Raw genomic sequence first — 27,317 nt, 5'->3', positions numbered from 1 at the left:
ATTTATAGGGTTACAAAGTAATGTAGAATCAATAATCTTCATAATAATCTTCATAATATGAGTACACAAAATAGAAAAGGAAATATTGTGCATAAGCAATACTTACAACTTACTATAACTTCACAAGTACAATCTCCACTGTCCAATTCGTTACATGCCCGCATAACACAATTTACCATATAAAGTACAAATTGTTATTGCGGGCATTGCCGAAAAACTACTATAACGGATGTGAGCATAAGTTTCATCATATAATGTTGTATTCTCGGTTACTTGACATTATCTCTTAAGACATGTATAGATGCAATAATGGTTCAATGGTAAGAACTGAACATGAGATGTTGTATTCTTGGTTACTTGACATTATCTCTTAAGACATGTATAGCTGCAATAATGGTTCAATGGTAAGAACTGAACTTGAGATGTTGTATTGCTAATGTTTGGTATATCTCATATAAATTGCTATCTTATAATTACATTTTAAGTTCCCTAACTTGTTCTCTGAATACGCATACAGCCAAATGAACACATAACACTTTAACAGTCGATTGATGAAATCAAACTTAGAGCTTTTCTAAGATGATGGGAGCCCCAAATTGGGGATGAATAGTAAGTTGAGCATAAGGGGCATGTGTATAAGATGGCGAGAGGTGGAAGGAGAAATGTTGCAGTATCATGGCCAATGCCATCTTCGCCTCGATCAATGCAAAATTCTGGCCTATACAAATCCTGGGTCCCCATCCAAATGGAAAGAAGGCCAAGGGATGCTTAGCAGCCTTTGATACCCCTTCTAAGAATCTCTCCGGCCGAAATTCATCTGCATCGTCTCCCCAAATTTCTCGGTCATGGTGGATCATGAGTATTGGAAGAAGAAGCCGGACACCTGCAGGAAAATCTAGGCCTCCTAAAGTCACCCTCTTGTAGGTTTGCCTTATGAGAAATACCACTGGTGGGTAGAGCCTGAGAACCTCATAAAGGATCATTGTTACCTGTGGGAGTCATTAACTATTTATGATTTTGGGACAGGAAATGCGGAAATGTTGAGAAATAATAAAAACAACTTTTCTTAAAAACAATTCAGTATACCATCACCACTTAGCCAACTTAAAAGTATTAAAATTTTGATGACCGTTATATGACATTTGCTTATGGAAAAAGTATTATATGAAGGTCTTTTTATCTAGAATTTGCTACCACCTCCCCAAACGTCCAATGTCAAAAATCAATGGTTGCCTAGGTTTAATAAATTGTAAGAAAACCAAGCAGCTACAATGTGTACAATGCCTTTCGTAAGGCATCACATTATATTGCTTACTAAAAAAAAAACATATCACATTATATTGCATTTCAAAAACATTGATGGCCAAAGAAGCAATAATAAAATGGAAAATATGGAATAAGACCATTTGTCTTTTGGTACAAGAGTGTCACAATTAGATGTGAAATCATGTGGCTAAGCATAATGCCCTAGATAACATTATAAATCTAAAGGAAAATTTCACAAGTTTTTTAACATACCTTAAGCTATACATTTTATATCCAACAAGTAGTGAAAATGATGATCTCCTTGTAAAGTGAATAAACAGTCTTAGGATATACATCCAAATGATAAAATGGGTCGGTCCTACGAGGCCTGTATACTACCAAGTATTTTCATATAATTAGTCATTCAAGTTTTTTTGCATTCTTTTAATGGAAAGTACCTCCTTTAATTTTTTTCCTATAATTGAGCATTCACTGTTGAGTGAGTGTGGCCATTAAAAGCCTTATTAGCCTTATTAGTGCTTATTAGTGCTTGTAATGAAACATTTGATATAATGGAACATGAACTAAGTGAGAGTGTGGTCTCTCGTGAACCATACTAAACAAATAACATTTGCTGATACCGAACTATACTTAACAGTCTAAGCCAGTTGGTTGGGAAAAACCTATGTTACCTAGGCATATAAAACTATCCGATAAGAGTTCTAATAAGTCATCTCTTGATGAGATCAAAGTATGCCTGGATGAGTGAGCCGAGGGACTGTGTGACCCTTGTGCGTGATGGTGCCCTTCAGAGACGGGGGCCAAAGCTTCACATATGTATCATCACACGGTGTGCATAATGATAATCGTTTTGAAAAAGAGAGCCACATTTTATGTGCATGTGCGAGAAATACCCCTATGCGCCACAGGAACTATAGTCGCATCAGATCCAGGTGACCTTGGCACATCTCTAAGGGAGAACCTGAAATCCACAAACTGGGATTACGACCCCTTGGCTCATCAATCAGACTTTAATGACCCACTAATAAGCCCCTGCATGGACTGTGGGTCATGGAAAACACTATAGAAAAGAGAAGATTTGATGCCCCCAAGGTTTACTGAATGCACAACTCATCATTCTTTTTTTTTTTACCAAACGTAAGCTTTTATCCTCTACAATTGGTATCAGAACCCCAAGGTTTGGGTTCCTTGCAGAGAATATGGTTTCTTGTAGATTGCAAATCTTTGAAGACAAATGTTTTTCCAAAAAAAATAGAGAAGAAAAATTTCGAAAAAATTTATGGGTAGACTAAAAAATACTTATGGAGCTAAATCTCTTCCAAATAAAATTTTTCTTTGTTTTACAATTTTATAACTTTATAATCTCAAGATGAGTGATGTTATTTCTTTGCAAGGGCACTAAAATATGTTTGAAGCCCTAATTAGCAAGCTAACAACACTAGATGTGAAATTTGATGAAGCAGATAAAACAATTATATTATTTTGTTCTATACCAATATCATGGGATGAGTTGATCATGAATCCAAATATTGGAAAGTCCCTTGAATTTGATTTAATTATTTTCCTTATAGAGGAGTCCGGGCAAAAATCTGGTCAAGGATCCTCTGAAATGTATTTCCTAGAAAGAGGTAGGTCAACAGAGATAACTATAGGAAAAGGCCAATCAAGATCCTAGTCTAAAGAGAGTAAGAAATTGAAGTCTTGGGTTTATGAGCATAATGCCATGTGAAAAAAAGACTGCAAGGCACAAAATGAAGCCAAAAGCCTCTAAATTTTTTCTAATGAGAAGCCTGGATTAAGTGAATTTTAGGGAAATTAAGTTGAAAAAAAAATTACTTTTTCAAGGATGGAGAAGTTTTGTTTATGGACAGAGAGGAAATTTTATATTATTTGAAATGACTTCACATAGGGATTAGTGTTATAAACACTGACCAGGTGATGAAGATATTATTTATATAGAAAATAATGACTCATGTAAAATAATAGGAGTTGGAGATGTGAGAATCATGATATTCAATTGACTGCCATACACAATCCTTGATGTTAGACATGTTCCACGTCTTAGAAAGAGTCTCTTATATCTAGAAAAATTTAATAATAAGATTTCAAATTTACAGGTGGTCATGGATGTCAGAAAATTTCAAAGGGAGCAATAATGGTTTCAGAATGAGAGTTAACAATTTTGGGATAGGACTGATGTGGCAGAAGTGGACTCCTTATTAACATAGCATAGTGTTGGGCCACACAAGGGAATGTGCACTCAAAAAAAAGAAAGAAGAAGAAGAAGACAACCTCTTCCATGGTTTAAAATATTTTCATTTACGTTTTTATGAGTTATGCATGTTTGAAAACTAGAATAAATTGCACTTTATTTTATTTACCATTAGAAATAAGGATTTCTTGAAATTTATTTACTCAGATAGATGGAAATCGTATGTTGTCTCTATGGGATGTATTGCATGCTTTTCTTTTTTATTGATGATTTTTCAAGAAAAGATGTGGGTTTATGTACTAAAAAAGAAATGAAATACTTCGGTTGTTTTAAAAGAGCTAAGGCCTTGGTAAAAAATCACAAAGACAATAACATCAAGTGTCTGAGAACTAATAATAGGGTGGAATTTTATTTTGATGAATTTTGACAATATTTGTAATAAGCATGGTATTGCTTTGCAGTTAACAATTCTTGGGTTACCTCGATAAAATAGGACTGTTAGAAGGATAATTGTACCATTATAAAGTGTGTCAAGTGTATATTGAGTACTGCATATGATAGGCAGAAGTAGTTGTAGATCTTGTTTCCTAATTAATACGTTTGCCAATGTTGCTCTTGACTACAAAACACTACAATAGGTTTGTACAGATAAACTAGATGATTATTCTTTTCTTCTTGCCATTGGGTCTGATACATATGTTTTGATTTCAAAGGTGAGTAGAAGTGGGTGTGGAATCAAAAAAGTGTGTTTTCTGAATATATGGATTGTACAAAAGGGTACATATTATGGGATCTTACTAACCCCAAGATTATTGCCTGTTGTTACTTTTTTCCAATGAAATTTCCATACGAAAAAAGAAAAATGAACCAGATACAAAAGCTGTTAAGGCGAGATGCACCCATGAGAAACAGTGAGAACCAGTGAGATGATGGTCAAGGTCAAAAGCTTAAGGTTTATTAAGTTGTTTTTAATTTGAGAAGATCTAATAGAGCTCGAATGAGGCATAAAAGTTATGTTATCTAATATGTGCATAATAGATGAGGGTGAGTTAATTTCTTATCGTGAGGTGTGTGAAGTTGATGATGGCGGTCAATAGAGAGTACCTATGGGAAAGGAGATAGAAGCTTTAAAGAAAAATAAAACATTAAACCTTGTCGAATTACCCAAGGGGCGAAAATGGTTAGTTGTAGGTGAGCTTTCAAAAAAAATAAAGATCTTAATGATGTTGTTGAAAGATACAAAGCTTGATTGGTTGTGAAAGGTTATATTTAGAAAATTTTTCTCCTATTATGTGCACGTCCATTGGGTCTGATGACAATCTAAACCTTGGAAAACGTAATCCTAGTCAAAGAAGGACCTCTAATTTTTAGGAAATATTCTCCAGGAGATTCCAAAGGCCCAAGCCTATATAAACCTCTCTAACCCTTTTTAGAAAATTAACCATAAATATCAAGAAAATTAGAAATACCTTATAAAATCCTTTAGAAATTAGGAAGCCTAAAAAATTAGGAAATATAGTAAACAACCCTAGCAAAATCCATACAACCCAAAAATCCAAAAAAATTCACAAAGAACACCTAGTAAATAATTTGATATTCGGTTGACCATATAATCCTAAAAAAAGCCTTACAAGTGAGTGCCTTTGGCAAATCAAAAGCCCTAGGAAAAACATAGCGTATGCATTCTTCAAGAAAGATAAGAAGAACAATGTAAATAGCTTGCGATCTGGTACATACACCAACTCTAGGTCTTCGGATGTCCATGGCTATTCGGACAAGAAGAGTGAGTCTTTATTGTGAGATCTCAAGATGACTCTACCACAGCTCTAAGAGAATGTTGTTCTTTTGGAGATCAGGGTTGTATTGGAACCATAATTGGCAGACCCAACAATTCTCTATTGACTATAGTTTTAATCTGTTTAAATCAAAAATTAAGGGATGTTCCATCTGAGATCTCTTCAAATTTGCGATACAAGTATATACCTACTCTAGAAAGTCTATCGAAAACATTGAGCCGGGAATAGCATACTTCAAATGTCCTTTGTTGACAATAAATGGTTAAAGAGCTGCTAGCAGAAATATCCTAATAACACATTTTATCATATTTTAAAATGAAAATTTTATAGAAGCCCTCAACTTTACATATTCAAGTAAAATTACAATGATATATCCATTTTACTTGGATAATATTGATTTGACAGTGTCTTAAAAGATGTGTGAAATTTTGACTAACTCAAATCTAAATCATCCAACCAAAATAGCCAATGTAGAAGATTGCAACGTTGTCATAATAAATATTGTTGTTGCTTTATACGAGTCAGACCATATTTTTAAATGACAAGGTGCAACTTTGGCTACCTACTTTATTACATTAAGAATGTAGGCCGAATATAGTTTCTTTAAAATATAAGAGGTTGTATACGACCATGTACCTTAGGTACAAGAAGATCACAATTATTTATACCCATCTAATGTCAAATACGATAGCAAAGTTTGAGAAACAAAAAATTGAAATGGAAAAGTATAGCTACCCAATTTCATTTTTAATGGTCAAGATTAATTGTGAGTACCTTCTGCCAAAAATAAATGATATTTTTATATTTGTTTCCAAAAGATGATTAGGCCACCCTAGTGTCATATGGATTAAAATTTTGATGGACTAAATATGCTGGCAAAGTAATAGGCAATGAGGTTACTCACAATTTTAAGGTGGGCCACTTGGTCGAGAGTGGGTGGATCGGTCGTAGATCCCATAATTTGCATAACCTCTTCTCTCGCACGTTGCTGCCACGTGGGATGCGTAGACAGGACCACCATTGTCCATGTCAATAACATTGATGTGGTCTCGTGTCCAGCAAAGTAAAAGAGTTTACACTCTTCGATTACATCATCAAGGGTCATTTTACTTTTGTTATCATTGGTGTTATTTGACTCCAACAATAAACCCAAGAGATCGTGGTAGTTGGTGGCCCCACTTTTGATTGCTTTTTCCCTCTTTTGGACCATGTCTTCTAAGATGGCTCTCACCTCTTTTGCTATCTTCTTCCTTCGGAAGTTCTTTACCGTGGGTAAAAATCTGGAGAGATCAAGATTATTTCTTAAAATTAAATAGCCATTTAGAAACAATTTTAACCTAAAATTCGAAGATTGATCCGTCATTCGTGATGATTATTCCAAAAATCTTAAAACCATCTTGTCAAATGTGTATTATTTCTAAAATTTAAAGAGCTATTTAGGAGCACTATTTGACCTACAATTCAAAGATTCACATGTCATTCACTGGATTATTATTTTGACAAATTAATTTTTCGATTTTAAATATTTGGACTTGACTATTTAAAAGGCTAGCCGGTCTTTGTTTAATCCTAAAATTGTCCAAATTGCTTTTTGTGATAGGTGTGGTTTGCATAAGGTGGCAACCTATATTAGTTAAAGGTCCACTTCCAAAATTTGTCATAAGATACAATTTTGGCTTAAAAATTTTTAGGATAGCCAGATAATATACTTTTGCGTCTAATTGCTTAAATCTTGAAAATAGATGGTCTAAACAATGTATTGGAAGATATGCCATTTTTAGGACTTGAAAATATTTTTTTTGATATCTATCTATCTTGAGATCGAGATGATCAAGTAGATATTTTTTGCAATGTCAAAATAGCCCTTTCACATGGATTTTTGAGGCACACCTTAGCTTTATAATATAAGATGTAAATCGAACTTTTTTTTCTTTGAGGGTTTAAAAGCAGTCCAGATTTTATGCAAGCAACAAGAGATCTTCAATCACTTATCCCCGACTAGAAGTCCTTTTTGTATTTTCTCCCTAAAGACCATTGTGCCACATGAGTACTGCATCGACATCAACCCAACCTAATGTATTGAACAATTTATCTATCGGATTGGAAAATAACGGACTTCATTTGTCATTTTCTTTCTGCTAAATAACAAGGAAAAATAGAATAACAGCCACGTCCAATAAGGTGGTTAATCAACAATTTTACCAGTTTTAGATATCCTCTCTTATTGGTGCCTAACAAAGAATTATGTTTATTTTGGGTTTGCAGCTACTATAAGGACAAAGCCAACCAACCAAACCAGTGAGGATTTTGGTCTTTCAAAACCGGTCCAATTCAGACAAGTCAAAAATCGGTTGGTCCGATTAACCAAAACTAGATAAACATTGATTTTGATCGATTTATGACCAAACCTAATTTTTACCTGAATGCAAACGGGTAAATACACCTGCCAACAGTCCGACCAGTAGGACAATCAATTTGATTCGATCTTGAAAACTATGCGATGAACAATTGATGAATTTTTGGTAATTTTAAACCATTTTAATTGCTCATGTCAAATGAGCTAAATAGCTTCTATTTTTTTGGTTTCCAAGCTTGAAATATGTTTTGTTCATTAACAAAATTTATTCCTAGTTTTGAAACACAAAACAAATTGGGTTGATTTGATAATTTAGCCCCAATATGAGTTTCTGAGACGAATGACCTTTTTCTTTTTGTTTGCAATACACTAAGCGGAAGTACTTAAATACCTTGCTGGTTATAATTTCTAAAATATTCAAAATTTAGAACCTAGAGGAATAAGAGATATTTAGGCCGTGTGGCTTATGTAATTTAAGGGGTCAATTTACCAAAATCCTCTCATTTGTTCAGAATTCCAAACCCGTAACAAATTCATTTAGTGGGTCCCCAAGTGGAATAATTTCTCCATGGTAACCACGTTAATGGTGGACTACATAATTGTACCTCATTGCTCTCTAGAAGATCTCGTGCCATTTCATTGATATAAAAAAACATTAGTGAACAAAGCGAATTTAACCCATTTCTCAATGTTTTTTGGGTGTGGTTTGTGTAGATCCTAGGCTCTAAACAATTCGATTAGAGCCTAGTGTCGAGGATTGTGGTTTCAATACTGGAAATCATTTTGATAGCCTTAAAATATATTTTCATATTTATTAATAAAATTTAAAGTTTCAAAATAATGTAGATCAAGTTATCTATGAAAACTTGAAAATCTTTAAAATTGACAGTCCAAAAATGGATTACCAAATATACTATTTCTAAAATTTGAAATCCATTTTTTTCTCATGTCTATGCATCTTGATGTCGAGATGATCAATTTGTAGATATTTGGGCATCAAAACAATCTTTTCTAGTGAATGTCTTGAAATAGGCTCGAATTTGATTGTTTAGAGCCTCGGCTCTATATAAACTTTTCTCTTTTTATAATAATAACAATTATTAAAGGAAAATAGTTTGTTAGAGTTGCAGCCTTATTAAAACAAGTAAAACCTCACCTCAAAAATCGCCTAAAATTGCAGTTCTCAAGTCCGAAAACGTTCAAATCGATAATCTTGGCCTTTAGCACGTTAATTGTGAAAAAGAATACGATTTCAATCCCTAAACATAGTGTATATTCTAAGATAATTCCACTCTAAAAATAAGTATTTACCCATCTGCACGATCAGTATTATCTTTTGGGAATCAAATTTTATAGCCAGCGTTATAAATTGATTAGAGCCATCATGGATATTTCGATGCCCCTTTCAAGCCGTATATATTTTTTAAGAGTAGAGGCTCTAAACAATTAAATTAGAGCCTACTTTCAAATAGTATCGACAAATATAGTTTTAGTACCGGAAAGTTTTTTAACAGCCTTGAACTATATTTTTCATCACTAGTTGTAAAATTTAAAGCTTCACAAATAATGTAGATCGAACTAATTTATAAAAACTTGAAAATCGACGGTCCAAAAATACGTTACGAGATGCACTATTTTCAAAACTTGAAATCCATGTTTTTCTCATGTCCATGCATTTTGTTGTCCATACATTTTGATGTCGAGATTTCAATTTGATGATATTTGGACATCAAAACAACCTCTTTTAATAAAAGCTTTGAGGTTGGTTCTAATTTGATTGTTTAGAGCGTAGGCTATGTATAAATTTTTTCTTTTTTTTAAAACCTAAACCGAAGTAAATGCCATGACGGTGACCTCGGAAACTGTGCCATGGAAGATGCGAGTAGGGAGAGAACAAACCCGGGACTCGAAATTGACAACCGGCCTTGCTTGCACTTGGCCTAGACGGAGCCTGGCCAAGCCCGGCATTCCAAAACCATAGACTGGTCCTATTAGCTAGGTCGGTCTGGGCCTGGGCTTCTCTCTAATGCGTGACCGAACAGGGCCATGACCCTCCTAGTATAGACCCAGACCCAATAAAAATAAGGGCTGGGCGCACGTCGAATCTAAACCCAGTCCATGAACACAGAGGTTGACATTGGATCTGTTTAAGCCAGATCGCGTCGCAGCCCATTTCCACCCGAAAGTGAAGGCCGTGTCTACAAAATTGATGACAAAAATTGCATACCTGAACCCTGGAATGTAAATATTTCGAATAGCTTGGATGACAAGATCTTGTTGCTCCCGTTGGAGTTGAAAGAGACGCTTCCCTTCTTCATAGCTGCTCCCGAAAGCTGTTCGAGAAATGACATCGCCTGTTAATTCTTGGAGCTCAGGAAACACATCGATTTCACAGCTGCCCTCTTCTCCAACCAACTTTCCCCATCTCGCTATCATCTCTTTGCAACTAAGAATGAATTCAGGTACCATGCCCTATCACGTTCAAAAATTTTCACTCATGATATCATTTTTGGGGATTTTATACTATATTTGATATGAGTATGGTGTTGAAGTACTTTTCCCCAACATCTATTGTCCATGTGGAAAATGAAGGGGGGACGAACCTTGAGCTTCTCCATGTGGAAAGCAGGATTTAAGATCCTCCTGTGTCTCGCCCATTTCTCACCTTCCGCAGCCACAAGCCCCAACAATAACAGCTTCGTTAATGGGTTTGACGGGGCCTTCTCGAAGTGGCCAAATTTGTTTGAGAGGACCTCTTTTACCATCTCAGGCTCCATTACAATTACTCTTGGAGTCATTCCAAACCATGTTACACATATTTTGCCTACAATCCCACCATTCACTGTTACTCATCAAATTGCAAGAGAGAGACACGACTACTCATTAAACAACAGACATAGAATTTACTTGCAAAAGAAAGAGTAAATAGAGAAACGGGGCAAATAGAGAGAAAAAGAAACTGTACATGGAGTATTTTGACTAATCTTTGTGCGAGCTCAGGGTTTTATATTTCAATTCCCCCATGAAGAAATAGACTTAAAATGCTACTAATAAACTGAAGGAGAATTTGTAGAGTACCGTAATTCTTGACGGTTTGGGCAAAGAAGGGGATAACTCGAGGAACGATCTGATGCGAAAGGTCGATGGGCTTCGAATAGGCTTCTTGGGTAAGCCTGTTGCTCTCCTTTACATCCCCAAACAGGATCTTGTAAGGAGGGCCCCTAATCCCTTGCTTCTCCAAGTGCTTTTCAAGGGCTCTAGGCCTCCACCATACTGCATAACCTATTTTTAAAGTAACCCATAATACAAGAAGAGCAAAACAAAGAAGAAGAACACCTTCCATTGCTGCAGTGAGTGATTGGAAATGGGTTTCCTTGTTCAATCTCTACACCCCTTATATGATGGTGTAGGATGAGGAACAATGGCGTATGAGACTGGATTTCTTTGTTGAAAGCTGTGAATGCTCTGGATTCCATCTCTTTCCTCGACCCATTTATTTAAGTTTTTTTGTGAGGGAAGACTGGACTTGATCTGACTTTTACTCTTTCTGGTTTTTATTTATTTATTTTTTTGCTTGGGTCTCAAGGCAGTAGAAGAAGAGAATTACTTTGTCACAGACAATAAAAAGATGTTGTTTCCAACGATGGTGCACTTATTTTTGTTCCTATATGTGGTTAAGAAAGTGTCAAGGAGATGCCGTGGTACAAGTGTAACATTCACAACTCAGCACATGGCATAACCGACGAAATTTGGTGACACGATCAAATTGTGTCCGCACTCGAACATCCTTGTCAAACATACTTCTTTTACTTTATTGTTTTCTCACTTTTTCCATTAACGATCCCTAAGATCACGATTCAGTTTTAGTTTTGTTTGATTGTGTTTAATTTTAAGAGATTTGTATAGAAAGGTAACAATTAACCCTGGCCATCGGATTTTCAAATTGAACTGCTTGAGTCGTGTCATGAAGCTCTAGAAATTTTTTTTTGAATTTTCAATTTTGTTAATGACACACTCACACACACCTGATTTCAAATTGGATGAAAATGAGTTATTGTGACCTGTAACAAAAGTCAATAATCTCTTTATATATTTTTCTTAATTTTAGACATGTAGCAATACTAGGACAACAATTCAGCTTTTGAGATTCACATTCTAAATGGATGAAATTCCTTTTTTTTTCCCAAGAGTAAACTCCAATGCACTGCACTATGCTTATTAGTTGGTAATCTGAGATTCAAGGCCCTGTATAAGTCAAGATCCAGAACTTCTCTTATAAATTCTATCCCAAATTATACTATGTTCTTGTTGCTTCATGCCAACCAGAAAACTCAATTGATAGTTCCAAATGGGTACGCAATGGACCACATAGTCCTTTGGCCTGCAACATACTATCAAATGATCTTTTCTTTCAACCTGAATATCTTACTCAACGCAACCCAACATATGATTAGATAACTGCCATCACTAAAAATCTCTAACCCATCGCACCGATAAGTTAATTGGTATAAGGTGAAAATCACGAGTTCTGTTCTTCAACAGCATAATAAATGAGGCATCATAAACTTACTCGTTACAGTTTATGTAATATAATGGGAGCTCCATGTTATGCTTGAATGGTTATTTGCGGGTGTGGGGCATGAGCATATGATGGTGACAGATGGTAAGAGGAACTCTTTAGGATCATGGCCAAGGCCATCTTCTCCTCGATTAAGGGAAAGCGATAGCAAATGCAATTTCTGGGTATCAGGGAAAGAAAGCCAAAGGATGTTTAGTAACTTTTGATACTCCATTAGAGAACCTCTCAGGTCCGAATTCATCAGTATCATCCCCCCAAAGTTCCTTGTCTTGGTGGATCATGATTATTGGTAGGGTCAGGTGCACATCTATTGGAAAATTAATGCCCCCAACATTTTGTTGAATTTTTATGAATAAGGCTTTAATACCATGTTGAAATTTTATGTACGCTTTGATATCATGTTGCAAGTTTCTGGATAAGACACTGATACCATTAATAATTAAAAACACACTCACAGAGATAATCACAAAACTTATGTTTTTTCCACACACACTCAAGTTGCTTCTATCTGCAACCACAGACGCATAATTTCAATACATGGAGCCCATATATATAAGCGCTTACAACAAAACTACCCACTACCAACGTATTGGATAACTACCTACTACCTAAGTAAAGAGAGAATAACGTCCCACTATCTTAACTACCCATACATCCCATTTTTACATAGAGAAATGGAGATAACTTTCTACTATCTTAACTACCCATACATTCCACTTTTTTTGCATTATCTTTAACACTCCCCCCTTGACGCAAAAGTTCATCTTTTTCTTTTAAATTTCTTGCTCTTGTTTCTTCTTACTTCTTACTTCTTCTTCTGCTTCTTGTTTTTATTTCTTTTACTTTTTTTTTATTTTGCTTCTTATTCTTCTACTTGCATCTTTCTTTTGCTTCTTCTTCATTCTTCTTGCTTCTTCTTCATTCTTCTTGCTTCTTCTTGTTTTCTTTCTTCCTTCCTGTTCTTGTTTTTAAAAACTCATTTCTTTTTTCTTTTTCATGCTTTCTCATGGCATCATCATGCTTTTTCATGACATGATAAACTTGGACTTCAATGTTCTATTTTTCTTAACGCAAACTTCTTTTTTTGCCTTCTCATTAGGCACCCTCATGCCTTTTCATGACGTGACAAATTGGGACTTCAATGTCCCGTTTTTCTAAACACAATTTCTTTTTTTTGCCTGCTCATTAGGCACCCTCATTCCTTCTCATGGCATCATTATGACAAACTAGGACTGTGGTGTCCTATTTTCATTTTTTCAAAAATCATTTTTCTTATTCCTACACCAGGCATGGATTTCCCATCATGTCTTTCTATGGCACGACATATCAAGACTGTGGTGTCCTGTTTTTCTCCTTTCCAAAAAAAAAATCATTTTTTATTTTTTCTATGCCTACATAGGCATGGATTTCCCATAAGGACTACTCATGTCCCCCTTTCAGTTTTTTTTTTTTTTAATCTCATTTTCCAAAAACTTTTGCAAAAATATGATATCAAGAGCTATCCAATTTTGTTTCCCAATTTTGTATTTTAAAAAAAAAAAAACTCCATCTTCTTTTTCCAAGAACATCTCATTTAAGAAAAATCTTTTCTTTTCTTTCTGTTTTTTCATTGCAAATCACTTAACATTTTAATCAAAAGAATTTTTTTATTATTTTTCAAAAATGTTTTTTTTTTTTTTTTTTTTTAATCCAGATCCAAACATTGTTTTCATTCTAATTTTCTAATGCTCATAAAATTCAACTTTCAAAATTAGAAGCAATAGTTGAAAAATAGTTTGACTACTATGGTGTGCTATATGGAATAAAGTAAGAAATTAAATAAAGAGATTTATATTTTTATCACCTTTCCCTTGAATTTTGTTTCTGACCTGCTGGAAATTTTCACACCAAATTCTTTAGCAACATGTGATCCCCTTATCTCCTTTTTAGCAACCTGAGCTTTCCAATACCTATATTTTTGGTAACTTGGGCTCTCCAATGCCTATCCTCAACTTGGGCTCTCCACGCCAATGCATATCTTTTCTTTGTTTCACAACACTATCAAGATAATGACTATCTTTTTTTCTTTCACAACTTGGGCTCTCCATGCCAATGCCTATCTTCCTTTTTTTTCTCAGAACATGGGCTCTGATACCATGATAAATTTTTATGGATAAGGCTTTGACACCATGTTGAATTTTATGTATGCTTTGATATCATGTTGCAAGTTTTTGAATAAGGCACCGATACTACTAATAATTAAAACATGCACTCACAAAGATAATCACAAAACTCATGTTCTTTCCACACACACTCAAGTTGCTTCTATCTACAACCACATGCGCATCATTTCAAAACATGGAGCCCATATATATATGCATTCACAACAAAACTACCCACCCACGTGTTTGATAACTACCGATTACCTACGTGAAGAGAGAGATAACTTCCTACTATCTTAACTACCCATACATTCCACTTTTACATAGAGAGATAGAGATAACCGCCCACTATCTTAACTATACATACATTTCACTTCTTTTGCATTATCTTTAACACATTTATCCTCTTGTAGGTTTGCTAGAGAAGACAACTAACTGGTGTGTAGAGCCTAAGTACCTCTGCAGGATCATGTTTTCCAGTAGAATTGACCAAACAAGTTTTAGATTGCCAAATAGAAAAACAAGAAAAAATTGAAATGATTGACATGAGCATTGGCAGCAATACCTTTTTCTACTATGTTCATTTAGGGGCCGTTGGGGTACTTGAAAATCTATTACAGGGAAACAAATTACAAGGAAATATGAGATTTACCATGATTAGGTGCACTTCAACCGTAAGAAAATGAAAATAAATTACACAAGATTTAACCAAAATACGTGAAATCTATTACGCGTAGGATGGTTGTGAAATTCATTACGCACTTAACAGGTAATCTAGCTATGCGCATCTCTTACCCAAAAAAAAAAATCATCTATCTCCTACTTTCTCTCTCTAAACTCCATTTATAAGTGTTTGCACATCCTGCGTACATCTATTTCTACACTCTCCTGCGCACATCCATTTTTCATCCCTCTATCCCCAATTTGGGTTATAGCCCTCATTTGAAGCCATCAGCTCTCATATTATTATGTCATCGCTCTTCAAGCCCTTGAAACATTTTTAAATATGTTCTGTGTTGTTTTTAATTTTTCTCATCAATCCAAAAGGGATTTGGATTGATGGGTTGCTACAGAAGATTTCTGATATCTCCTCATTAGATGAAGACTGGACCTCAATAGCAATTTGAGATACCCCTTTCTTCTAATCCTCTGTTCTATGTTGTTTTTCTTTCCTCTGATCCTCAATTTGAGAGGCTCTTCTCTCCCAGTAGCTAGTTTTCTCCCTCTCTTTCTTGGTTTTATCTCACTAGACTGAACCAATTTACTCTCTCTACAAGTTGCCGTTGTGATGTAGTCATCCCCATTAAAGCTAATTTGATTATGTTGCTTCTGTTATTGAATTTGGTTCACTTTGTTTCTCTCTGCACCACCATTAGAGCAACCCATGTTACCGCCATGAATTTGGTTCCAATTAAGAGCTTGCAAGGCCTTCACGTTTCCTGTACTTGAGATTCTCTCTCCATTTATTTTTCTTTTCTTTTTGGAGGTAAATTATTTGTAAATGATGGATTTTTGGGTTTTTGGTTTCATTTTCACATGTTTTAGTTTCTTATAAGTTTGGTTTCTCTCTCTTATGTGCCCTTGTTTCTCTATGGTGCTCTGATTTTCCATCCTCTTTGTGATGCTTTGATTTTTCATGTAGCATCAGTAGCTCTGTAAATCTCTGCGATCTCCATATTATGGTCATTTCTAATCGCATTTGCTTCTCTGGTAAGGCCTTTAAGCTTTTTTATTTTTCATTTCCCATTTATTCATGCAAGATCTCTGATTAGTTGTTGTAATGGACTTACTCATTGGCCTTTTCATCAAAATTTTAAAATATGTGGAAGTTGCTTGTGTCTCATGCTTAGTGGAAAGTATCTTTTACTCGCCATGTTATATGAATCCTTGTGTCATAGATAATGCTATGTTTCTCTGTTTTATATTTTGTAGTGTCACTAGTTGTTTTTGTTGGATAAAAGAACATGGTTTGTATATTTCATTCCTTTGTTAAAACTACTTGATTGAGCTCTGGTTCTTATTATCATTTATTTATTTGATGAAACTTTAGATCAATGGATTGATTGTTTATGACTAGTTGTTTTAATGGACTTATTCATTGGCCTTTTCATTGGAATGTTAAAATCAGTGGAAGTTGCTTGTGTCTCATGCTTAGTGGAAGTGATCTTTTACTCTCCATGCTATATGAATCCTTGTGTCATAGATAATGCTATATCTCTCTGTTTTAGTTTTTGTAGTGTCACTGTTTGTTTTTGCTGGATAAAAAGAACATGATTTGTATATTTCATTCCTTTGTTAAAACTATTTGATTGAGCTCTGGTTCTTATTATCATTTATTTATTCGATGAAACTTTAGATCAATAGATTGATTGCTTATGACTAGTTGTTGTAATGGACTTATTCATTGGTCTTTTCATCGGAATATTAAAATCAGCAAAAGTTGCTTGTGTCTCATGCTTAGTGGAAAGGATCTTTTACTCTCCATGCTATATGAATCCTTGCATCAAAGATAATGCTCTGTCTCTCTGTTTATTTTTGTAGTGTCACTATTTCTTTTTGCTAGATAAAAGAACATGGTTTGTATATTTCATTCTTTTGTTAAAACTACTTGATTGAGCTTGGGTTCTTAATATCATTTATTTATTCCATGAAATTAGGTTGGGGAATCAATGGTTTGTACATTTCATTTCTTTATACTCAATGGTTTCTCTATAAAAGTTTCTATTGTTTGATGCTACAAAAGTATGTCAACAATCAGCAATTTGTGGCAACGATAAAAAAGAAATTCAGACTTCTTTTAGAAGGGAACTGTAATTTCTTGTGTGTTCTTATTTGTTTTGGTTTCTTTGTTTTTCTCTGTTTTATGAAGATTATTCTTTTTATGCAACAATCTTCAACCCTCTTATATTTTAGAGTTTAGGGCCAATATCTGTTCCATGGGATCCTTGTTTGTATTGGAGTATTTTTAGGGTAACATGGGGGTTTGTAGCATGATGGTTCTATTTTTGTTTCAGATTTACTTGAGACCCTACGAGACTACACATTCAAAGGATCGAAGTTCATCCAAGGTCGGTAAGATAATTGATTCTCTATAACATGGGGTCTTTGTTGCTTCTATGCAGTAATAGAGTCTCTTCCAGACGTAGCCAAACAATATCAATGTATTTATAGGCAAGTGTTGGTAAAATGTTGGTAATGCATTTCCCATAATTCTTCCACACATAGCCAAACAGTAGCAATGTATTTCTCAGGTTACATCTAAATACTACCCAAACAGTAACAATCCATTTGCATGTAAGTGTTACGCCAATAATATATTTCTAGGTCTCCAAACGAACCCTTAAGGAACTGATATTATCTTGTACAAGTAAAACAAAATCGCAGTATGAACCAAAGTTTGCTACAAATAAAAGTTCGCATTTGTTTATAGCAGTAATTAAAGGTTATTTAAATGAGGGAAAATAGAGTTGCGAATAGTCCGTCCAGCCTTGGGCTGGGGCTGAGGCTAGGCCTGTTGGGTGTCTCGTCCCATGGTGGGAGGAGCACCAACGGAACTGTCCTTTGCTAAAAAGGGTTGTTTGGGAATGTGGAAATGGGAGACTTCTTGAACAAATCACCATCCCACACAAATAGGATCTCACATATGGTTTTGGTATGGGAAAATATTTCTCTTATCTCTTCCTAAGTATGAGAAAAAGATGGATCACATTTTTAAGAGATTATGGGATATACTTCTAGATATGGTTGTTATCCCTTGTCTCATATACATAAGGAAAAAAAACGTACGAGACAATCAATTATGCGCTCTGTTGAGTTTGTGTATGCCTCTTTTATGGGAGCCTCTCCATTGCAGGGAAAAACACGAGCAGCCTTCTTTTGAAGGGAAGAAGAAGAAGAGAGAGAAAGTTACCCTTCTCTTAAAGAGGAGAAGAAGAAGACATAAAGAGAGAACCATTTCGTTTAGAGAGAGAGACTCTATAAAATAAACAAAGCCTTTAAGAGAGAGAAGAACCTCAAAGACGAAAACTTAAAGAGAGACGTCTCCAGAAGAATGGAGAGTACCCAAGAAAGGTAGTTTCTTCGAAGACCATTGTAATCGTTAAGTTACTAGTGGATTTGTTCTCATTCTCCCATAGACATAGCCAGGAAGGTGAACCACATAAATCTAGTGTCTTTAAGATTTATTTCTTTATTTGCTTTATTATGTTTTCCCACACATCGAGTGTGACATATTTTTGTGTCCCATATATCTTAGCTCTGTAGCATATATCTGTATTCGTACGAGAGGGCTCGACTGGGTGATCCCAATAAGTGGTAGCAGAACGTTTTTCCCTCACTGCTTGGTCCTTATAATCATCTTTCGATATAGAGAACTTAGCTGTCATAGGATGAATAAGGAAGAAAACAAATCTTGCTCCTTTCATCTTAGTCACTGCTCCTGGGCTCTGCCCCAACTTGACTTTCGATTTATTGGGCTAAAGGGATATTTGGGTATTCAAACCCTCATACGGAAGCTCTACTACAATTTTGTAAATTTTTTTGCAACACATAACTGACGGTGAATACCCTAACACATGAAGTATAAGCTTAATGCAGGAGGTATAAGATTAAAACATTAGCTATAAGCTTAATGCACAAAGTATAAACTTAACGCACATGCGATAGCTAACCATAATGCATGGGTAATAGCTAATCGTAACACGAGCGATAGCTAACCATAATGCATGGGAAATAGCTAACCGTAACGTATGGAAATAGTTAACTGTAATGCACGACCGATAGCTAATCGTAAGGAACAGACGATAGCTAACTGTAATGCTTGGGCGATAGCTAAAAGTAATGCACATGCAATAGCTAACTGTAATGTACGAGCTATAGCTAACCATAACATACGGGCGATAGCTAACTGTAACAGATGGTGTATAGACGGTGTGTGTGATTTAAGATGGATTCCAGTACTGAGAGTAGGATGGTATCGCTCAACGAGAATAATTCGGATATCGAGAAGCCAAAGATGGAAGATTTGTCATACCATAAGGACTTGTACACACCCATTGAAGGGGTAGAACACAAGTTTGAATGTATGACAGAAATGAGTGGAAGAGACTGGACCAAAAGGCATTTGGGACTATCCGATAATGGTTGGAAGAAAACGTGTTCCACCATGTGTAGACGGAGACATCTGCCAAGTCATTACGGAATATGCTACATAACTTGTACGAGAGGATGACCCAAGGAAATAAGGCTTTCTTGATTCAAAAATTTGTGAACTTGAAGTTCTGGGATGGGGGATCCATTACAAAGCACCTGAATTAGTTTAATCAACTCGTAATGATGAAGTTGTTCTTGGAAGTCAAGCTAGAAGCTATGTTTTCGCTTGATTCACTACCGAACAATTGGGAGACCCTAGTAGTCTCAGTGAGCAACTCTGCACCTGATGGGATAGTGATCATGAGTCAGGTCACTAGCAGCCTGCTAAATAAGGAGACGAGAAGAAGATCCTCCGACACATCAAACTCGTAAGTTCTTGTACAAATTGAGGAAGATCCAAAATAAGGGACCAAAACCAATCTAAGGATAATTCTAGATCGAAGTCGAGATAAGAGGTCATGTGTTATCATTGCGGCAAGAAGTGACACTTCAAGAAAGATTGTCGAAAGCTCAAAAAAGAGTAGAATGAGGACAATGCCAAGGGGGATGGTAGGCAAAGCACTGTAGTGACCACAAATATTAGTATGGTCGAAAATTGTGGTAATGGATGCATCAATATTACATCAAGCTCATGCAACTCGGAGTGGTTTATAGATATCGAAGCATCGTTTCATGTCACCCTCCATAGACGTTATTTTGCTTCTTACAGAGAGGGAGATTTTGGCTTTGTAAACATGGGGAACAATAATTCCTAAAAGATTGTGGGTAAGGGAGATGTACATGTCAAGACTGATATTGGGATGAAGCTTATGCTAAAAGACGTCAGACACGTACCAGATATCCTTCTGAACCTCACCTCAAGAGGGTGTTTAGATGATGAAGGGTACCATTCTGTTCGATAAACGATATTAGAAGCTGACAGAGGGATCTCTTATCATAACAAAGGGCAAGAACACTCTACAGAACACAGGTGCAAGTCTCCAACTACAAAATTCATGAAAGAATCCTTGCAAGATCTATGGCACATGCGTCTTGGCCACATGAGTGAGAAAGGAATGTAAATCTTAGCAAAGAAACAGATTCTTCCCAATGTCAAGAATACATCTCTAACCCCATCTAACCATTGTTTGTTAGGTAAATAGCATAAAGTATCTTTATCAAGTAAGATCTCTAAAGATTCGAAAATCCTGCATCTGGTGTATTCAGATGTGTGTGGTCACATGGATATCAAGTCTCTTGGTGGAGTAGCATACTTCGTCACCTTTATCGATGATACTTCAAGAAAGGTGTAGGTGTATTTGATGAAATCGAAAGATCAAGTGTTTGAGATCTTTCAGAATTTTCATGCTAAGGTGGAGAAGAAGATAGACAAGTAGCTGAAGTATCTCAGATCAGACAATGGGGGAGAGTACACATCGAATACTTTCAAAAGCTATTGTGTCAAGTGTGGCATAAGGCACGAAAATATAGTGTCATATATCCCCCAGTATAATGATGTAGCAAAGAGAATGAATCGCACCATTTATGGAAAGATTTTGGAGCATGCTATCGTCGCCAAGTTATAAAAGCTACAATGCGGTGAAGAAGTCCTCACAACATGCTACCTAACAAATAGATCCTCATCATTTCCTATGGATGGTGAAATCCCAAATAGACTTTGGATCGAAAAAGACATCTCTTATTCACAATCAAAGTTGTTCGGATGCAAAGCATTGGTGTACGTGCCCAAGGAACACTGATCCAAGTTGGATGAGAAAAGCAGTCCTATGCATCTTCATAGGGTACTTAGATGAAGATTTTGGTTATAAACTATAGGATCCTGAGAACAATAAGATGATCAGGAGTAGGGATGTTGTCTTTCAAGAAGACCTTACAATTAAAGACGTGAAGAAGTCATAAACGACACTGATCTCCAATGGTTCCAAACCAATCGTAGTTCCTCCCACCATGGTACATGAAGATGCGGGAGAAGTTTAACAAAAGGATGGGTCTCAAGCGTTGGACATTCCACTTCCAAGTGCATGGAATAAGAGGAGCAACCTGTTCAGGAAGTGTCACCTACAGTTGAACTGAGAAGGTCCTCTATAGGACATAAACCCTCTATTAGATACCTTGCATACACAGAAGGGGGTAAACCAGAAAGCTATCAAGAAGCTCAAGCCAACAAAAAAAATGAGGAGTGGGTTAAAGCCATGCAAGAAGAGATCGAATCATTGCATGAGAACCACACCTATGACCTCGTAAACTTGCCTAATGGAAAGAAGGCACTGAAGAATAAGTGGGTCTTTAGGATAAAGACTAAAGAAAACAGCTCATAGCCAAGGTACAAGGCTAGGTTAGTTGTGAAAGACTTCCGACAGAAAAAGGGTATCGATTTTGATAAAATCTTTTCTATTGTGGTGAAAGTGTCTTCAATTCGTGTGGTGCTAGGTCAGACTGCAAGTTTGAATCTAGAGATAGAGCAGTTATATATGAAGATTGCCTTTCTCCATGGTGATTAGGAGGAAGCGGAATATATGGAGCTGCCAAAAGGATTTAAGATAAAAAGAAATAAACACATGGTCTGCAAGATGGAAAAGAGTCTATATGGGCTGAAACATGCCCCAAAGCAGTGGTACTAGACGACCCCTTCATCGGGAGTCATGGGTACAGGAGGACAGCTTCAGATCATCATGTATCCGTCAAGAAGCTCAACAACAATAACTTCATAATTCTTTTACTGTATGTTGATGACATGTTAATTGTTGTTCGGACAATAGCAAAATTGACAGGTTGAAAGAAGAGTTGAGCAATATCTTTTCCATGAAGGACTTAGGCCATGCTCAACAAATCTTGGGCACGAAGATTGCTCGTGATAGGAAGGCAGGGAAGCTATGGTTGTCACAAGAAAGATATATTGAGAAAGTGCTCGAAAGGTTCCGAATGAACAATACAAAACTTGTCAGATCCCCAATTGTAAATCATTTCAAATTTAGAATTAAGCAGAGCCCTACAAATAAGAATGAGAAGGAAAAAAAAGTAGAAAGTTCCCTACGCGTCAGCTATAGGAAGTTTAGTGTATGCCATGGTGTGCACGAGGCCAGATATCGCACACACAATTGGTGTATTGAGTAGATTTATCACTAATCCTAGTAAGAAACACTGGGTAGCAGTCAAGTGAATACTCAGATATCTCAAAGAAACATCCAAAGTATGTTTGTACTTTAGGGGAGGTAAACATGTGTTACAAGGGTACACATATGCTGACATGGCTCGAGATGTATACTTTAAGAAGTCAACCTTGGGATACATGTTGACTTTTGAAGGGGGAGTTGTTTCATGGTAGCCTAAATCGCAAAAATATATTGCTTTGTCAACCACAGAGGCAGAGTACATTGCAGTCACGAATGCCTGCAAGGCGATGATATGGATGAAGAGATTCATCCAGGAGCTGGGTAAAACCAAGACAAGTATATTATTCATTCTGACAATCAAAGTGATATCCACTTGAGTAAGAATGTTAGCTTCCATTCTAGGATGAAGATTATTGATGTGCGTTACTATTGGATTCAGGATATTCTAGAGAAGACATTGTTGCAGCTAGAAAAGATCCATATGGACAAGAATATGTCGGATATGATGACTAAGACCTTATCCTGAGATAAGCAAGAGCAATGCAGAAGCATGACAGGCATGGGTGCTTTCTAAGACCCGGTTGATCTGCAAATGATAATCCCTCCCTTCCGACTAGAAGGGGAGATTATTGGGTGTCCCATCCCATAGTGGGAGAGGCACCAATGGAATTTTCCTTTGAAAAAAAAGGCAATTTGGGAATGTAAAAGTGGGAGACTCGTTGACCAAGTCACCATCTCACACAAACATGATCTCATGTATGGTTTTGGTATACGAAGATATTCCTCTTGTCTCTTTTGAAAAAGGTGATAGGGATGGATCATCTTTTTAGGAGATTATGATATACACTTCTAAATATGATTGTTATTCCTTGGCTCATATACAAAAAGGAAAAACGTAGAAGACAATCAATCACGCTCTCTCTAGAGTTTCTGTAAGCCTCTTTTGTTGGAGCCTCTCGATTGCAGAGAAGAAGAAGAGAGAAAAAGTTACCCTTCTCTTAGAGAGAACCATTTCTTTTAGAGAGAAAAAGGCTTTGTAGAAGAAAAGAAGGGTATAAGAGAGAGGAGAACCTCAGAGAAGAAAACCTAGAGAGAGAAGTCTCTAGAAGAAAGTAGAATGCCCAAGAAAGGTTTTTTTTTGGAAGGTCATTGTAACAGTTTTTTCTTTAATTAATAGTGGATTTGATATCATTCTCCCTTGGATATAGCCTGAAAAAGACACCACGTGAATTCAGTGCCAATAAGATTTATTTCTTTATTTGCTTTATTGTATATTTTCCCACTCATACACACACGCATCGACTTTAGCATATTTTTGTGTCCCATGTACCCTGGTTCTGCAAGGCATATATGCATTCATATGAGAGGGCTCAACTGGGTGAGCCCAACAAGGCCCACTTAGGTAGCCCTAGTGCCCATAGGGAGCTAGGTCCCAAGCTTAACCAGGTTGAAGGGGCAGCATGAGCCTAACTCTAGCCCTATTATGGCTAGGTAGAGCCAAATGCACTCCCGTAAGCAGAAAAAGATAAATATATAAAAAATTACGAAAAGAAAGGTCAGGCAAGGCCGAACCAGGCTGACACTAGCCTAGCCCAGCTCTACCATTGGGCCATGGTGGCCTGGACCTAGTTAGACCCTTTGGCCGCAAGCCTTAGTTTCTTCAGGTCATGCTAGCCCTGAGGAAAATTTATATATGTTGCCTATACCAAGTGCTAATCTAAACAATTTGGGCCATTTATAAAATCCCATCATATTGAAGTTCAACTTCTAAAGCAAAGTTATGCCTTTTCTTATCCGTGTTAACAAAGAAAACCCTTGTCCAATGCTCAAGACTGTATGAATTTATCCACATGTGCTACTTTTTGGTGGTGTACCTTTTACTTTTCTTGACAAGGAATTTTCTTGTTGCAAAAGAATGTCAAAACAGGAATTAAGAAAAAATAGATATACGCTTAAAGTTTCTGTTCTATTTTGAATGTTAGTAACCAGTAGATAGAATTTCCTTTTATAAATGTAGCCAAAATATTTTTAGGAATTGTATGCTATGAGACCATTTGTCGTTGTTATAAGGAGTTCACAATCACTCCTATCCATTAGATGTCAAATTGGATGGCTTGAAGTACCACAAAGTTGAAGAATTTTCTTTTTTAAATGTCTAATCAATGACACTCTTACAACCACTCAATTGAAATTTAATGGATAAGATTGATTGTGACCTCCTTGTGCCAAAAGTAAATTATCTCTTTGTGTACTTCTTTTGAATATTACTGCAAAGAGACTGAAACAGTAAATAGGTATTAAAATTTGATGAAGGTACCTCTTGATAATCCGACATATCGAAAACCAAATAGCTTTATAAAATCAACAAGAATTTGATTAATAAAAGCATAAGAAAAGATATTAAGGTCACTTGTTTCAACTTAAGCCACCTAAAGCCAGAGGTGAAATTGTCATTTCCCTTTTTTTTTCCTTTTTTTCTTTTTTTTTGGTAATTTAGTGGGGAAGACAAACTCCCACCCATTTATTCAAGTACATTAGGAGTTAGTCGTTTGAACGTATTAGTGGTGTGGTCTTAGTGGTGGGAATGAAAACCAGAACATTGTGACTAGGGTATGGGGGTGCTACCACCATGATCCTAGTCGGTTTCCCTAATGTTGTTCAAATCTGATAGACTGCCACGTGGTCGTCTTATCAGCCATTGGCTTGATAAGAGCGATCCTCTATGGATGGTAGGTGCATGTGGGGCCACATCCAGTACTCACACTCTGGCAATGTGGCAATGTGTCACCTTCTAGATTGTTGTGTGTTTCTCCATTGTATCAATATAAATAGATGTACAACCTATAGAACATTTCCCGTTCAAGAAATCTTGTAACAAGATTGGAACATAGAACAAGTAGGTGCAAACAGCACAAGTTAGAAAAATACCATTGCACGTTCAAGAATCTAATATAAACTAAGGTCATTTACCAAATTATCAAAATTAATTAAGCTGGTCCAATTGCTTCCTCATGTTCCAAACCCAGAACATGGGCATTATGTGTATTTTTTGAAAGATATTTGATAAATTAATTGATTTAACTACCTCAAATAATATTGGAAATGGATTGATAATTTTAATGATATTTTCCAAAAAGAAGAAAATGATTCAATTGAGATTATAATAACCAACACGTTTGGTTTGCGTGAATGTACTTCCTAAGAATCATTTTCACATGAAAAATCTCCCTGATGTGATTAGGTGTGTTACCTTTTTTATGCCAATTGGACCTATTACATTTTTTCATATCAATTGGTGTGAAAACTTTTACACATCTAATCAGGTTAGCGAGCTTTTTCACGTGAAAATACTTCTCAAACTTGCCTGTCAATGAAACCATATTAGTAATTTTATCTATACCTGTTAGGTATAAATATTACAATTAAAGCGACACCTCAAAAGTGTCATTGGAAAATGCAGTTTTAGTGCCGCTATGGACAATTGAATTGGGATGGTCCAAGTAATATGTTATATGCCGCTACACTGTTTTTTAAGGACTCAAAATTCTTTTTTTTGACATTCATAGTAATTGAGGTCATGATGATCTATTTTATAGAGTTTTCAAACAAAACTACATTTTCCAACTATCTCCTAGGTTGTGGCTTTTCATTAACGAAAAGTCTAGAGCCTATATAAACTTTTTTTTCTATTACATATCGGGTTTGCACCTCTTGCATATTAGTAACCTAAAAAATATAGGTAGATTTATTACGAGGCACTATGGCAACCAATGGTAGTGGGCCTCAATTGCTCCTTGTGAAAATAGCAAAGAATATCCGATTTCCTTCATTGTGCCCTATGCAATATTTAAGATAATTTTTTAAGCGTTTTTAGAGGTAACAGAAATTGTATTATTTCTTATATTTTGTTTTTTACGTCTTTTATTTTGAATCTTAAATTGAAATTGCAGTTATACCTCTCAAAAACGATGTCGTAGGCAGACCAACTTTGTATAAGTTTTGAGAAGATATTCTTTTCGAGAAAATCAGGTCCTTAAGTTATTTAAAAATAAATAAAATTACAGTATTAAATATTTTATACTTGTCGCTAGTTTAGCATGAGAAATAAGTGGGTTGCATCCTAAAAAGCCAATTTTGTTATACACCCCTTTCCTTCTCGTGTGTACGTAGGCTCATTGGGTCAAGCCGAAAAAGAAATTCAAGAAATCAATTAAGAATAAAAAGAAAAATGAAAATAAAAAGAAGATAAACGTGTGAGATCATTATATATCATTTTTTTCAATATTTTCTTTTTAAATTATTTCTCTCAAATCTTTAAGGCTTCATCCTTTTTTTTTCTCTCTTTTCTTCTCTGGCTTTTTTTTTTTTTCCCTTCTTTTTTTTGACAAAGCTTCTTTCTAGATTTTTGTTTTCTCATCTTGGAATTTTCTTTGTAAGGCTTCAGTTTTATTTCTATGGATTTTCTCTTCCCAATAGATTGTAGGAAGTCTCAATCACCTCCAACTAGGATTTAGATAATGTGTATACAATAATAATCTTCATCATCATCAGATACTTTTTCCAACTAATTAGGGTCAACCACATAAATCCTGGTCAGCCATTCTACTCTATTAAGGATTATATCCTAATTAAGGCCATAAGTCCCTGTATTTTTTCTCACTATTTCTAACCATGTCCTTTTAGGCCTATCACTTACCCTTTTT

General features: G+C 35.7%; 1 protein-coding gene and 1 long non-coding RNA gene across 2 annotated transcripts in view; one reads left to right on the top strand and one right to left on the bottom strand.

Annotated features, from left to right (window-relative positions):
- LOC148781634 (uncharacterized) overlaps positions 1-4,357 on the top strand; it is a 32,131-nt gene extending 27,774 nt beyond the window's left edge. Inside the window, exon 2 of the long non-coding RNA XR_016057840.1 lies at positions 3,384-4,357. This is a non-coding gene — a long non-coding RNA (uncharacterized LOC148781634). The remainder of the gene's footprint in view (positions 1-3,383) is intronic.
- LOC18425982 (cytochrome P450 CYP72A616) lies at positions 431-11,097 on the bottom strand. The gene is made up of 5 exons (XM_011622047.3): positions 10,709-11,097; positions 10,234-10,454; positions 9,858-10,102; positions 6,179-6,554; positions 431-989 (listed from the first exon to the last, which is right to left on the bottom strand). Exons 1-5 carry the CDS (start codon positions 10,971-10,973, stop codon positions 564-566), a joined length of 1,533 nt encoding a protein of 510 aa, XP_011620349.1. The 5' UTR covers positions 10,974-11,097; the 3' UTR covers positions 431-563.
- Between the last annotated feature and the right edge of the window lie 16,220 nt (positions 11,098-27,317).

The sequence above is a fragment of the Amborella trichopoda genome, chromosome 6 (assembly GCF_054954075.1).
Source record: "Amborella trichopoda isolate Santa Cruz 75 chromosome 6, AtrichopodaSantaCruz75HAP2 v2.0, whole genome shotgun sequence".
Taxonomy (NCBI): domain Eukaryota; kingdom Viridiplantae; phylum Streptophyta; class Magnoliopsida; order Amborellales; family Amborellaceae; genus Amborella; species Amborella trichopoda.
The sequence above is the reverse complement of the archived record's forward strand: the minus strand, read 5'-3'. Positions and strand labels throughout refer to the sequence as shown.

Coding starts and splice junctions, on each gene's coding strand:
- LOC18425982 (XM_011622047.3), bottom strand. CDS start 10,973: ATGGAAGGTGTTCTTCTTCTTTGTTTTGCTCTTCTTGTATTATGGGTT. Junction 10,455..10,708: donor CCAAACCGTCAAGAATTACG/GTACTCTACAAA, acceptor GTGGGATTGTAG/GCAAAATATGTGTAACATGG. Junction 10,103..10,233: donor TCCACATGGAGAAGCTCAAG/GTTCGTCCCCCC, acceptor TGAACGTGATAG/GGCATGGTACCTGAATTCAT.